At 41.3% G+C, this 15526-nt stretch overlaps 1 protein-coding gene across 1 annotated transcript; it reads left to right on the top strand.

Moving 5' to 3' along the window:
• The first annotated feature begins 442 nt into the window (after positions 1 to 442).
• SERTM1 (serine rich and transmembrane domain containing 1) lies at positions 443 to 907 on the top strand. The gene has a single exon (XM_069972092.1). The coding sequence runs from the start codon at positions 509 to 511 to the stop codon at positions 839 to 841; it is 333 nt and encodes a 110-aa protein (XP_069828193.1). The 5' UTR covers positions 443 to 508; the 3' UTR covers positions 842 to 907.
• Positions 908 to 15526: the final 14619 nt, after the last annotated feature.

Below are 15526 nucleotides of genomic sequence, written 5' to 3'. Positions count from 1 at the left end.
CGAACGGAACCCAGTACAGATCTTGGATTAAAAGCAGCTATCCGAAGGTACAAGCGGTTTGGGGGGGGGGGGGTCAGATTGTGGGTACAGATTTGCTTTAAAGAGGCTATCCCAAATTACAAAACATGGCCGTTCTCTTCCAAAAACAGCACCACTCCTGTCTTCAGTTTGGGTGTGGGTTTGTAATTTAGCTCCATCCTTTCAATTGAACTGAGTTGCCAAACCCCACCCAAACTGGAGACAAGAGAGGTGCTGTTTCTGGAAGAAGGTGGCCATGTTTTTCTAAGCCTGGAGAACCCCTTTAGGATGTTCATACAATTAGTAACTTTATATTTTTGAATAAAAGTTGTAGAGAGCTATAATGACTTTTACTTTTCTATTTCAGACTGACCTTCTGCAGATCTCTGGATTTATTGCGAAAGAAAGGATATTACTAGTAATCTACAAAGATGCCATAAATTCATGACATAGATCTTCACAAAAGACCCACCATATTGCTTAAGCCAAAATGTCAGGCCTTGGTCCTTCGATTTCCTTACCAGAAGACGTAGGGAATGGAACTTTTTTGGAACTGTTTCCCACTTCCATTTCAACGTCCGTGGATTCCTCATCATCAGCACCCAACCGCTTATCAAACGTTTATGTCTATGTGTCCATCTTTCTTAGCCTCTTGGCTTTCCTTCTCCTGCTGCTGATCATCGCTCTTCAGAGACTTAAGAATATTATCTCCTCTACATCCTCTTACCCAGAATATACAAGCGATGCAGGGAGCTCCTTCACTAATTTAGAAGTTTGTAGCATATCTTCTCAGAGGTCTTCTTTTTCTAACCTTTCTTCTTAGGGAGAAATAAAAGGGAATTACTAAAGACAGAAACCTGGGAATATTGCATGTGACTTACACCTTTGAGTAGACATCCCTTATTCTGTTTGAAATCATGCTGCTTTTTAACTCAATTTTGCTTTTGTCATTTATCCGTTTCATCTGCTTTGTGCCCAATTTCAACCTACTTGAATGTTTCTCTTGTTAAATAAACTCATGAAGCAAATGTAGTCCCTCTAATCAGGACGCTTACAGGGATCAAAGCCGCTTATACTAGGCATCTAAACACCAACCTGAGCCTTTTACAGCTACATGGTATATGTTGGGTACTGTATAAGTTGGATTCTTCAAGAAGAAATTGAAATATCTGGAACGACAAAAACTTTAGCCAACAATAACAATAATGAGCAGTTTGAAATATTTGTACATTAAAGGTAAAAACAAATACGTGGTCAGTGATTGGCACTAAGGTTATGTTCACACTGAGTAATGAGTGTCTCAATGGGATGCCTCGCCCACCTCCGCTCTCCGCTGCTCTCCACTCAAAGAATTCCACCTGTTTTACTCAGTGTGAACATACCCTAAGACCCAGAAACGTTACCCTGTTTCTTTTAAAATAAGTCTTACCCCGATAATAAGCACTAGCTTGATTTTGCAGGCTTTTTTTTTAGTAGGCTTTGAATTATAAGCCCTAGTCCAAAAATAAGCCCTAGTTACAGTCAGCACTAGGTTATGTCACATGATGTCACAGAGCCGGAGAATAGACATACTGTCCTGGGCAAGCACACTGCTACCTCCTGCCACAGCAGGACAAATTATGCTCATCCGCTTGCAAGTCCCAATCTAGAAACCCACTTCCAGCCTCCAGGGTCCACAGATTCAGGACAAATTTGCGAATCTGAAAATAGATTACCTCATCTATAACAGGTGTACTGTGTAGGTAAGGGCACATTTTTACTCCCAGACAACTGTCATGGATGTGGCCTTGACTTGTTCCATGTGCCATGGCCATCCCTGTTCCTCTCTCCTGCTGTGGCGGGCACCACATCCCTGATGTCGGGACGTAAGTCCGTCTGCAGCTTGGCCCCTTCACAGGTCCTCTTACTTGTCCCCACTCTTTCTGTTCCTCCTCTAAACTGATGCATGTGTCCCCGCCTCCTAGGGCATGCGCATGCTGGTTCAATGAAATTTAAAGGGCCAGTGTGGTCTTAGTTGGCTGCTACTTAGCAGCCCATGTGTATATATATTTCCTGCCCTGCTCTTTTCCAATGTTGGAGCCTCTGTGTCCCTACCCTATTAAAGTGTTCCCTGTCTGTGCTCCTGCCTGTATTCCTGACCGTGTTTCTGCCTGTATTCCTGATCATGTCCCTGTCCGTTGCACAGTTCCCTGCTGCTGTTCCTGGCTGCACCCTTTCTTGGTTGCTCTGTTGCACCCTGCCCACCACTGCAAGCCAGCCAAACCAGGGGTAGCGACCTTTGGGTAGCTTGCCACAGCAAGCTCAACCTTCCTTGCAGCGCGCTCTGGTGAAGTCCAGAGGCCCCCTAGAGTCCACTCCCTGGTGCGGCTTTCCCATCTCTTGCCGTGGTCCAGCTGATCCACATCCTCTTCAGTTACAACAACATGAGTTCAAAAAGAAAAAGCTACTCCATGGAGTACAAGGCCATGTTCACATAATCTTGAAATGATGTCTGTCATTTAACACCAAAAGATAACTCTTTGATCACTACGGCCACAATAATGATTATTATTTGTGGCCATAATTCTCAAAATATGGTTGTCTTTTAACGTTAAATGACGGCCAAAAAAGGGCTGTCGTTTTGATGTTGTGTAAACATGACCCAAGTAATGAATTGAGCATAATGTGTTACTTTTGTTCATGAAAACAAATAAGACCTATCCTGAAAATAAGCCCTAGCCTTATTTTCAGATTAAAAAAAAAAAAAAAAAAGAAAGACCTTGTTTTAGTTTCAGAGAAACATAGTAGTTGCGGGTGTCCCTGAGCTTTCCAATTCTGTCCATCTCCAAGGCAGCTATGGTCCATCCTCCTTTTACTTGGCATTAAAATGTAGAGGCTGAAAAGGAGAGATTTATGGGGCAAGGGGAATTGTAAAAACACAGTCTATGGTATCACATACACAGCCAGCGCCTCTCTGCTCAAAGAATTGACATGTCAAATCTTTAAGCACAGAGACGCAGAGAGAGGAGGCGTACAAGCCCTCCCATTCAAACAGTTAGTATGCACGGGGGGATTCTGCATCGATTCCTTAGGCTATGTTCGCACATAAGTCAGTCTTTTTTCAAAAAATACCAGGAGTGGGTTGAAAACACAGAAGCTGTGCAAATCTTTCCATTATAATTTTGCCTTGTCAGTTCCACTCCTAATTTTGGTTGAAGAAAGACTCTATGGAGAAACTATGGAGGAGATTTATCAAACTGGTGTAAAGTAGAATTGGCTCAGTTGCCCCTAACAACCAATCAGATTCCACCTTTCATTCCTTACAGATTCTTTGAAAAATGAAAGGTGGAATCTGATTGGTTGCTGGGGGCAACTAAGACAATTCTACTTTACACCAGTTTGATAAATCTCCCCCTATGTGTGAACATAGCCTAAAATGTAATTTCTGGCTGGCAGCAGGATACACTGTTAAAGTCCTGCTGTCGGCATGTCTGTTCAGGTGCGCGCCGACAACGGAATTCATCCTGCCAGCGCCATTGACTGTATACACTTACAATGTGGTCAACAGCGCTGCCAGATGAATTTGTTTCTCGGCGTGCTCCCAAACACATGCTGGCAGCAGGATTTTAACAGCGTATCCTGATGCCAACAAGAAATGATAGTTACTCCTTTGTTACTGCATAAGCCTTACCATGCGCGCCACATCATTGTGATGGAGGAGGGTAAAAGAGGTAGAAGAGGGCACCAGGCAGCTGGGCATGAAGTGAATCTAGGGCCCTTTGACTTCACTAGAGCATGCCCCATAACTAGAGATGAGCGAACCAGGCCGAGGTTCGGGTTCATACAAATCCGAACCATTGGGATTTGACTCCTGCTGTCTTCTTGTTTCAGGGAGAAAGTAGAGTCCCGCCTGGAAAACAGGGATACAGCCTATGACGGGTTAGGCTGTATGACCCAATTTCTGGCATAAAGGTCCTATTACATGTGACCATTATCGACTCAAAAAGCCTAAATACCAAGCTTTCTAAGCATTAATTCAAAGTAATATGGCAAATATGGAATAAGTCAAACATTGAATGCATTTTTCCCTTTTGTCTATATAAAACTAATATAGACAGTGTATTATAGAGGCTTCCACCACTCAGATCAGTCCCAGTCCTCAATGGAGCTATCTCAGACCTGAGGAATCTTTGTTGTATACATCAAAGTCCCAGGAATGCCAAGAGTGAAGCATATCCCCCTATGATAAGCTCTATTTATATACCATAGAGTTGGTTCTTTGTTCCAACCAGTATATAATTTCCCATAAAGTCCTTGCACGCCCGATTATCTTATCAGTTGTGCAGCTTGTGAGAATATGATAAGAACCACTCTCTGCAATCTCCTTGTTCTGGCAACATGCGGAATTAATTGAGGAGGTTGGAACTATCAATGATTTTCAATGCAATGAATGACATATTTATTTATGTATCCGCCATTAGTTTAGAATAGAGATGTAAAAATAACTCTAAGCCTAAAGAACACTCTAAATGGTTAGCACTATAAGAACTTAGGACTCTATTTTAAACTATCTTGTAGATTGGCGCTTGTTTAACAAGACTATTACAAAACTATATTATTGTCCATTGACAGCAGCACAATCACTTGATGTGAATCACTCTATTAAGCCCCTATTACACAGGCCGATCTGGAGGAGCAAGTGATTGCCGACCTGTCAGATCAGCACTCGCTTGCTCCTTGTTCCCTGCTCACTGCCGGCACTATTACAGCGATCAGGTAAGAGTGTGTGTGTGTGTTTGGGGGGTGGGGGAGTATTGTGGGCATCTTTGGGAGGGGCTCCCTGGACGTTCTTTATATTGTCCGGGTAGCCCATAGGAGATAGCGGCGGTCTGCTGCCTCTGCTCCTATTACATGGAGTAACGGCCAGCGGAGCGTCGTTATTGTTGTAGTTTTTTTGTCTTTCAACATGTTGAAAGACAAGGATCAGCCGACATTGTGCATGTGGGCTGATTGTTGCCTTTTAACAGTAGCTATTACACCAAGCCATTATCGGCCATGGAGCTGGTGTAGATTTCACGATACAATTGCACATTCTGTCAGCTATAATTCACTTTCCAAACTTCTAACACTCTTAGATAGTTGTTAGGACAAGGAGACACATGTTACCTTTGATACATCTGCTCCTACTTCCAGAATGTAGAGAAATACTTTCTCAAGCTTCTAATCTGCTGTAAGCTGGACGCCTCCGCTCTTCCTGTTGCTTGACACCTGGAAGCTGAGTCCCCAACAGGCTCAGGTATGGGAGGGGGAGAAAGGAGGTGATACAGCCTAGTGCACTTCAGGAACTCGGGAGAGCCTCTTTGATTCTTCATTGTATAGAATAAAAACAGTCTTTAATGTTCTGGAAGTGCAGATGGATAAATGAAAGGTACCACATGTCTCTTTTCCTAACAGCTATCTAACAGTGACAGCAGTTTTGTATGTGAATTGCAACTGAATGATTTTACTGATTTCCACTGATGAGAGGTGTGTAATATGTCAGTCTTAGTAAATGGCCTGTTATGCATTACATATGATCTTCTCCTGTGGTATACCAGTGCAGAAGCATGTCTTGGCCCAGTATACTAACTAATTCCCTATGCTTCATCCAGATGCCTTAAAATAAACCAGAGGAACATAAGCAGCTATTGGATCCCCCTATTGGATACGTTCATTGGTTTAGGAGCTGTCTAGCAAAACATACTGTAAGCAGGTGTGATAGCTTGTTATCAATTATTCATTAATATTGGTGCACCTTCAATAGTATGGTGTACTTCAATAGTATAAAAAAAAAGCTTTAAAACTTTAACTGTGATATTTAACCCCCCTAAGTAGGAAGATGTTCCCTGTGTGACTAATATTCTTCATATATCCATTTGATATGCCATAGTAAACGTCTTTCACTTCTGTTCTCTATTGAAGGTATAGAAGCATTAGAGCACACTGACATTGTGGACCCACTTTACTCTGTTCTAATGATATCTCTTCTTAGCTGAGAGCTACCATACTTTCTAAAGTCATGGATATTAAAGGGGTTATCCAGAATTATAAAAACATGCTGCTTTCTTTCTGATACAGCACCACTCTTGTCCTCAGGTTGTGTGTGGGTTTTGCACCTCAGTTCCATTGAAGTGAATGGAGCTGAATTGTAATACCACACACAACCTGAGGACAGGGGTGGTGCTATTTTTGCTTTTTCTAATCCTTGATAATCCTTGATTCTCTCGGAATAGTAGATGTTTATTAAAGGTCACTGGCTGATTAGTTACAACATATGTGACTTCTATACAAATCATTGTCATCATAATAATACTCCTATATAGATTAGTCATATTGTTATGGCCAAAAGGCCATTGCAGAAAGTGATGAAAATGGATCTAGTGCATATGTGTCTGTACCAACCACACCTACAGAACACCAGAGCCACCTCCTATTCTGGGCAATCTGTGAGTTAAAGGAGAAGTCCGGTGAAAATTTTTATTAAAGTATTATATTGCCCCCCAAAAGTTATACAAATCACCAATATACACTTATTATGGGAAATGCTTATAAAGTGTTTTTTCCCTGCACTTACTACTGCATCAAGGCTTCACTTCCTGGATAAAATTGTGATGTCACGACCCGACTCCCACAGCTGTGTGAGCTGTGGCTGCTGGAGAGGATGATGGCAGGCGGACACTGAGGGACACAGGACACTGGAGGGACACTGAGCATCCCTCTGCCATCATCCTCTCCAGCAGCCACAGCCCGCACAGCTCTGGAAGTCAGGTCGTGACATCACAATTTTATCCAGGAAGTGAAGCCATGATGCAGGTTTAAGTGCAGGAAAAAAAGCACTTTATAAGCATTTCCCATAATAAGTGTATATTGGTGATTTGTACAACTTTTGGGAAACAATATAATACTTTAATAAAAATTTTCGCCGGACTTCTCCTTTAAAGTGTGTACCCGTAGCTTTAATAAAGCAAAATGTCAAAAAGTTTTTATTAGTCGGGGTCTGAGACCTGACAATTGCTAGAGTGAGTAAGGAGAGAAGCCTAAAACTAAGCACTTCTCTCCCCGTCTCTGTCTATGAGACCAATCATTTGTTACAGTAGTGCCCTATCTCAGCCTCCAAATTACTGAGATGAGACCTTGTACTGATATGAGACCAGGAAGTGGAGATCAGCACGGACCAATGGCAGCGGCAGGGGATCGGTGAAGTAAGTAACAATTACTTTTTTAAGTCAATGTGACCATTTTTAATAAAATTGAATTGTCAACCAACTGGTCTAAAATTGGTCATACACATGGAACTTTGATGGGACAATAGAAATCAATGTGTTGTGTGTATGTGTTTTTTTTTAAAGTAAACTCCCACAAAGCTGCCCTTGATAGGCGAAATTCATCCAATTGTGTCATACACTGACTTCATCAGCTGACTGCAACCAAAAAATCCAACATGGCCAATCATATTTTCTATTGACCATCACAAATGATCGCTCACATGTAATTTACCAACAATGGTTGTCCAAATAGCGGGCCTTGGCTATGTTCACACAACATCAAAAATAGAGAAAAGGCGGACGATTTTGATATTTAAAAAAAGTCCGTTATTGCCGCGATGTAACTGACTACAATGGCAATGCATTAAAGTCAATGGAAAGACGGATGTGCACACAATGTATTGAATACCGGACGTTTTTACCACGGACGTCAATTAGTAATTCACACACAGTTTTTGTTTTGTCACCGTTCTTTCTCCATTTTTATTATTAAATTCAATGGATTTTTCAATAAAGCCGCATCCAAAGGGCAATTATTAATTCCAAACTAGAATAATGTACAAAACCAGTCATTGCACTAAGGGGAGGCCAGGCTGCTAAATGATGTCCGTTATTTTAGACTCAAAATGACGGACATCATTTTAAACTGAGCTGAAAAACCGTTGTCTGAACATAGCAATTATCTTATGTGTTCAGCCACATTAAAGAGGTAGTTCAGCAGAAAAAAAAATCTTTGAAATCAACTGGTGCCAGAAAGTGCATCCAGTACCTATCAGCTGCTGTATGTCCTGCAGGAAGTGGTGTATTCTTTCCATAGAAAACCTTCAGATTGGAAATAATACACCACTTCCTGCAGGACATACTGATTTTTTTTTATAGAAGTAAATTACACATCGATGGCTCTAGTTTTGAGATCTCTAAAGGACAAACTCCGGTCTTGAAAATCAGTCTACAGGAAATCTGATTTATGACTGTCCCTCTTTTTTATGATATGGTCAGATGAGGGAAAGACCTGACATTAAATGCTATGGAGCGGTGTCTATAGCAGGCGAATGATGTGCTGTCCACCCTGAGCACATAGTCTCGGAGACAGCTATCGATTTTCCTCCTCACTCCAAGACAGCCACCCCTCTGCTTTGAAGCTGGCCGATGAACACTTAAAAGAAGATGGTCCCCATGGAATATATGCTACGACATCTTCTAATCACCAGCTCTAAACCTTACTGACATAAATAATAGATTACAGTCTCTTCCCAGGTAAGAAATAGCAGTAATTAATACATACAGAAAATGTCATTTTTAATTTTTTAAAATTTTTTATGTTTGACATTATGGTCTGGACTAAACAAGTGCGTCAAAGATTTGAAAAAAAACCTTTTTGATGTAGCTCATAAGCACAGGCTAGAAAGTCGGTATTTGCCGTCTCCTGCTAACAGAACTGTAATAATGCAAACAGCAGCGTGACTACCTCTACTTGACCAGTGAGGGAAGTGTACATAATAGCGTCATATGCCAGTACTATATCAGTGTATATCAAGTACTATATCAGTCTATATCAAGTACTATATCAGTGTGATTTAGGATTAGAGCCATAGTCCCCCTAAGAAAGAAAATGACACAGTAATCATCTGCCCCCCAGATTTTTGCTATGGGACCCCATAGCAAAAAAACTGTACAGGCCCCCCCCCTCCCCTACGCATATATATATATATATATATATATATATATATATATATATGTGCAGGAGCAGACTACCTTCTGCTTAACCCCTTATGTACTGCAGAGTGTAAGTGACCCCAAAGTTCACTTACATGCTGCAACACAAAAAGGCTAAAAATTTGAAGACAAGGAGCTCTCTGCTTCACTGCTCTGATAACCCCTGACCTCAAAGCTTGCAGCTGGAGAGCAGAGGTCAGGGGATATCAGAGCAGTAAACCAGAGATCTCCTTGTCTTCTGCTTTTTAACCCTTTTGTGCGTTGCAGCATGTAAGTGAACTTTGGGTCACTTACACATTGCAGTATATAAGGGGTTAAGCAAAAGGACATAGGATGGCTGTTACCTTCCCTGTGCATCTTTGGCCCCCGCGGCACGGGCCCTATAGCAGCTGCCCAGCCTGCCTCTATGGTAGCTTTGCCACTGCTGCTCCCTGTTGGAAAATGTTACAATAGACCACCCTGCAGGAAGTAGTCAGGGTGATTAGTTTCCAGAATTAGCCTTATAAAATGAATGGTCTAGGCTTATGCTGCGTTTACATGAAGCGATAATTCGCCCAATCGATCATTTAACAATTTTAAAGCAATAATTTGGTTTTTATAACGATCAGTGTTTAGATGAATAAATCGTTAGAAAAAATGTAAGAAGATTCGTAAGAAAAATCGCTATTGCGATGGTTGTTAAGATCGCTTAAGCCCATCTTTCACATAGGGTGAATCTTTGAAAGACTGTTTACACGAAGCGATCTGCGAATTTTTAGTAAACGACAAACAATGATTTGAGAACATGTTGAAAGATCAAAATGAACGATTTCTTGCTCGTCGCTTGATCGTTTCCTGTGTTTACACGGAACGATTATAGCTCAAATGCGATCGCGAAAATTCGAACGATAATCATTCCGTGTAAACGCAGCATTAGGATAGGCCATCAATGTTAGACTACAACCACATCTGTCGATCAGCTAATTGAATTGCATTGCATATGCCGCAGTCTCTTTAATGTCTTACAGCTCTTGTACCTGCAAAATTGTATTTTTAGAAGCCACAGTGCAACATACTGGAAATTAGTCTCAAGAAGGTGGACAGGGCAGTACCTTGCTCCGCTGCTACTAATAGTACGGTTATACAGGTACAAGCAGTTACAGCGATTAACAAAAAACTATCGCAAACGAGATTGTTTCTCGTTAACCTGAAATCGTTCACCGAATGCAGCCTTTCCCTGGTGTCTAGTGGGGAGGATCGCTCCTCCAGGCGATCCACACATCTTACCCCTTCCGGGGTCAGCGCCGGCTCGGCACTCGATTGCTTCCGGCTGCAGCTTTTTTTTTCAATTTCACCACACTGAATTTTTTCTGGTTTCGCAGTGTACTTTATGAAAAAATTCAGCCTGTCATTGCAAAGTACAATTAGTGGTGCAAAAAAATGGGCTTATGTGGGTCTCTAGGTGGAAAAATGCAATTGCTATGGCCTTTTAAGCACAAGGAGGAAAAAACGAAAACGCAAAAATTTAAATTGGCCGGGTCCTCTAAGGGTTAAACAGCTGATCAGTGAGGATACTGAAAGTCGCACACCTGCCAATCTAATATTGATGCCATATCCAGACGATAGGTCATCAATGTTATAGGGCTGGATTACAAGGTAGTGTAGAGCTGTGTAGGTTGGAGTACACTTTATTATTTCTAAAGCTTTCTATATTTTTAGGCTCTTAGGATAGCTATACAGAAATGGCCTTGATCCCCTTCAGGAGAGTAATAATTGCTTGCACCAATAACATGTATGCAAGCATAAAAGTTGCTGCCGATCTAAAAATAAGCTCTAAAGTTGACAATAAAAGTAGCAGAAATGGGCTGATAAAATAAACTATAATACGTGGTTAGTGCTCTCCGGGGCAGCATAAAGACGACTCAGATGACTGGAAAACATAAAAATACTTTCTGAAAGCCTACAGCTTTTATTTTATGGGTTTTCTTTACAGATACGATATATTCATTGTCGACTTTCTCACTTTATACGGTGTAAGCATAAAACTTTACAGAGATAGCGCTGAGAAATAAGCAAATCTATGAATCAGGATAGGATATACTGTATAATGTGGGAGGATATTTGGAAATATATACGCAGTAGATAGGAAATTGGGTTATAAACGTGAGATTCACACCAGCTGCAGAATAGATCTATATACTAATGTAGAAGAGCTGGATCTGCCACGTAACTTTCCTTTGTGCAAAGTGATAAAAATGATAAAAATATAGTTTACTTGCAAACTTAGTTCAGATACATCTGCACCATCTAAATTGATAGATCTCTTTGTATACCCAAACATGGAGAGATCTATCCATTAAGGCTGGTGGGTGGGCTTGGGAGCGTGAAATTGCCCGACCCCTATCTCCACCAACATCATCTGTCTGTAATTATTTGGGACGGCTCTATATACCTTAGATGGATGGCTGAATCCGCTGGTGGCTTCGGTTGTCTAAAGTCTAAGGTGTATGGGGACCTTAAGGCTTTGTTCACACTGCAATGAATTCCGAAACCTATGGCTGTAATGGTCATTGAGCACAACGGTTGTAGATTTCTGAATTCATTCATTTCTGTTGGTTTCAATAGAACAACGGCCATTGTTGTGTACACAATGCATTAACTACAGCCTTTGTTTACTGCAGCTGTACAAAATAATGAACATGTCTATTTTCTACGGCCGTTTATCATGAATAAGAAAAGATTGCTGTGTTACACTGTCTGAATCACCGTGCATCATACCTAAGGTCAACGAATGGGGTCCTGCTGTGACCACAACCCAATAGTCACAACAAATCTATCCAAGATGGATTTTCTGCAACTACCAGGTCATGGTCATAGTCACTTGTGGGTCCCAAGGTGACTCCTATTCCTTGACCTTGGGTGCAGTGCAGGGTGAGAGGGTTCTTGGTCACATGACCTCTTTTCACAGGCAAAAACACCATGTAGCCGCATCCTTATGCATCCTGGGTCTTCTAGTCCCTCTCAACATGGACATATCACTATTTTAGCCAGAGAGCCCCTTTAAGGGTACATGCACATTACGGAATACGCACTTACGACCCGGTGTGGATTCAACCGCTTGTACCCACTTGCGGCAGCCAATTCTGCCATCCGCCGGGCCGGGCCGATTCTGCCATCCGCCAAAAGAATTGACATGTCAATCCGTCCGTGCCTAGAATAGAGTCTATGGCACAGGCGGAAATGCGAGCGCCTACGAGCGACGGGATCCGCAACTGCCTTTACGCACGTGTTCCATAGTGTGCATGCACCCTGAGAGAGGAACATCACGAAATTTGGAAGACGTAAATTCTCCATGGATTCTCCATGGAATGACATGTTCTCCCATAGCAGCATTGCTGTTTGGGGAAGAATATCTCCATGATACAGTGCTACATGGAGGCACCATACGGCAGCGCATAGAAAGCATACAGCTCTGTAGTATGAAGCCCTTTGATTCTTTTAGCTGTCATACACAGGCTGGGCAGATGCCTTCATGTTACTGATGTCTGTAAATAGTCTAATTCCCCCGCAAAGAATATTAATAATGCCAATAAGAAAAAAAATCTAAAATATAAATATTTTATTGGATATTAAGTGATGTCTGCTCCGTCTTTTTCAATATTCCACGAAACATTTGAAGTCAGCAATTAGTGATGTGATTTCACGCCGGGTATTAAGAGGCTGATTGCTAGCGAGTATAATTTGATTTTCCACCTTATATTTGCACGGCATCTATCATCCAGTCATTTAATTAGATGCCTGGGAGCCGCCTGATTCTCATTTATAGAAAAGAGTAATGTTTATTCTCCGAGAAGACTAAACGCAGTCATCATAACGCTCCACTTCCTGCCGTTCTTCTTAGGATAGTCAATCATTTTTAGATGCTATATCACATTTTCAAGCGTTATCTTTCTGTTCCTGTACTGAAATTAGATAAACCAATTAAGACTGGGTTAAAGGGGTTACACTGGGTTAGAAAGAAGGGTCTGTCAGAAATGGAGATAGACTGCAATACTATACAAAGCCCATGGTGCAAAGTGTGTTAACAGGAAGCAAGATCTGACTGCACTGGGTTTGTAGTCTGTAACCATGGCGACACATAGGTCTGCATTGCAGCTGTGGGCAAAAATAGCAGTAGATTTTTAATGAAGACCATGGGGGAGATTTACTATTGCAATGAATATACATTTATACAGTATATGGCTAAATGTATAAACCATGGACAACCCCTTTAAATCAAAATCATTTGAAGAATATTACCTTCAACTTCTATGGAACCATAGCTGATAAGCAATTAGAATGTAGACAGGAACGATGCTATAAAAAGTGGAAATTAATATTGATTCCTCCCATTATAAAACATCATGAAGTGACTCCAAATGGTTTCGGAATCAACCAAAGTAACAGGCTTATTTGGGAAACTGTAGTTTCCACTCCTGGTTTATATCCCTCTGACATGTAGCACATAATGGAGCTCACAATTGCTCCATCTTAGGCTATGTTTACACATGTTCTTTTTATGAAAAATAACGTACCTTACTTTACAATGACGGGCGCCAGTAATGATTTTGAACATTATTTACGGCCGTCAATATTAAACAACGACCATTATATTGCCTAAAAAAAGACGTTGTGTGAACAAAAGTTCTTTAAAGTGACAGTGGCCATTTAAACCCACCGCCACAGATATGTTGTACCTATAGGCTTATATTGAGTAAATCCATGCTGTCTGAAACCAGAATTAACTAATGCAGCTGCTATCTGAAATGCAGTGAGAGGCAGTCGTCATATAAATTCTTCTCATGATGTTACATAAAGTATAACCAGGTGAATTTTCAAGCAGAAAAGATGTGCATGAGTGATCCTTCCATAGTTCGATGCCTTCAAATAATTTTTTAAGTGGTTTCTAACTAAGTTTATTACTATGACGCAGTCAGTTACCCCCCGATGTAATTGTCAGATGTCTCGGGTGCATTTACCATCACTAGTGAATCTCCACCTAATAAAACTCTGCATAATTGCACAATCATTAGGTTCATCCATTGTATGAGTCAGGGATGAGACACTTAGTGAGTGTTATTGTCAGAGCTGCTCCTCATATTCGATCTCCTGAGGCCCATTTGTGTCACTCGCCTCCCATCCGTCATAAACAGTCCCTTTCTGATGCACACATTTTATTCCATACTCTTCTTTCTAATGTCATCAGCCTACAGTAATCCATCTAAATATCAACCTCAAAGACAATCAAATCATGTGATTCATTAACTCATACTAAACATAACAGTTTATGATGTCACACATACTGACATCTTCTCTTAGCCAGGAATAGGCTATATACTGTGTGTGTGTGTGTGTGTGTGTGTGTGTGTGTGTGTGTGTGTGTGTGTGTGTGGTGCATATACTGTGCATGTGTAAAAAAAAAAAAAAATAGGACCTGTCCTGCACTTATACAGTCCGTTCTGCAGTTGAGGCTCCATAGACTTTCATCCCTGTCACAAATACATGGTCTGTGATTGCAGGCAGCATATCTGTCCATCATACATGGATGTGTGGATCAGGCCTTATTTAGATCCATCTCATCCAGGTCAAAGGGGGTGGGGGGCTGGACTAGGGACTCCTTTTACTTGTGAAGGGAAGCATGTGACCAAAGCATCTTACTTCCATACAAAAAGGTTAACCCTTGCATTGACAATATACCTCAGTGCTGTTTAGCAGTGTGACAAATAAAATAGCAATACATACACAAATCTGATGATACCCAAACACAATTTAAAACACTTAGTAAGATTTCCTCAGCCAAACAACAACTGGGATACAGTTACTGGGACACTGCATCTACCTATATCTCTATAGACCGCTCAATATCATGTGCCTCCAAATACATCTGTATAGTAATCACTCCTTCTCCTATCAGTGGCTCTATAGGGTAGGAAATATCATGTCCTTACTTAAAGGGGTACTCCAGAGAAAATAAATCTCACACCTTCCAGTACTTATTGGCTCCTGTATATCCTGCAGGAAGTGGTATATTCTTTCCAGTGTTACACAGTGCTCTCTGCTGCCACCTCTGTCTGTGACAGGAACTGTCCAGAGCAGTAGCAAATCCCCATAGTAAACCTCTCCTGCTCTGGACAGTTGCTGAAATGGACAGAGGTGGCAGCAGCGAGCACTGTGGCAGACTGGAGAGAATACACTACATCCTGCAGGACATACAGCAGCTGATAAGTACTAGAGGACTTGAGATTTTTTTTAAAAGAAGTAATTTACAAATCTGTATAACATTTGACACAGTTGACTTTCTCCAGCATACCCCTTTAAGCTACTGACTGGTATGTGTCTACTATCATCTTTCATAGCTTATTGATTGTAGTACTGTATGTATTCAGGGGTAGCTCCTTGGAGTATTCGGTGTCACTAGTCAATGTGTACCAGATGGTATTTGCCTATAGGTAGCCCCACAGGACATTGGCTATCAGGGACCAGGTAGTTCT

This window comes from Dendropsophus ebraccatus, chromosome 5 (assembly GCF_027789765.1).
Source record: "Dendropsophus ebraccatus isolate aDenEbr1 chromosome 5, aDenEbr1.pat, whole genome shotgun sequence".
NCBI classification, from domain to species: domain Eukaryota; kingdom Metazoa; phylum Chordata; class Amphibia; order Anura; family Hylidae; genus Dendropsophus; species Dendropsophus ebraccatus.
Note: the sequence above shows the minus strand (reverse complement) of the source record. Positions and strands in the feature narration are given on the sequence as shown.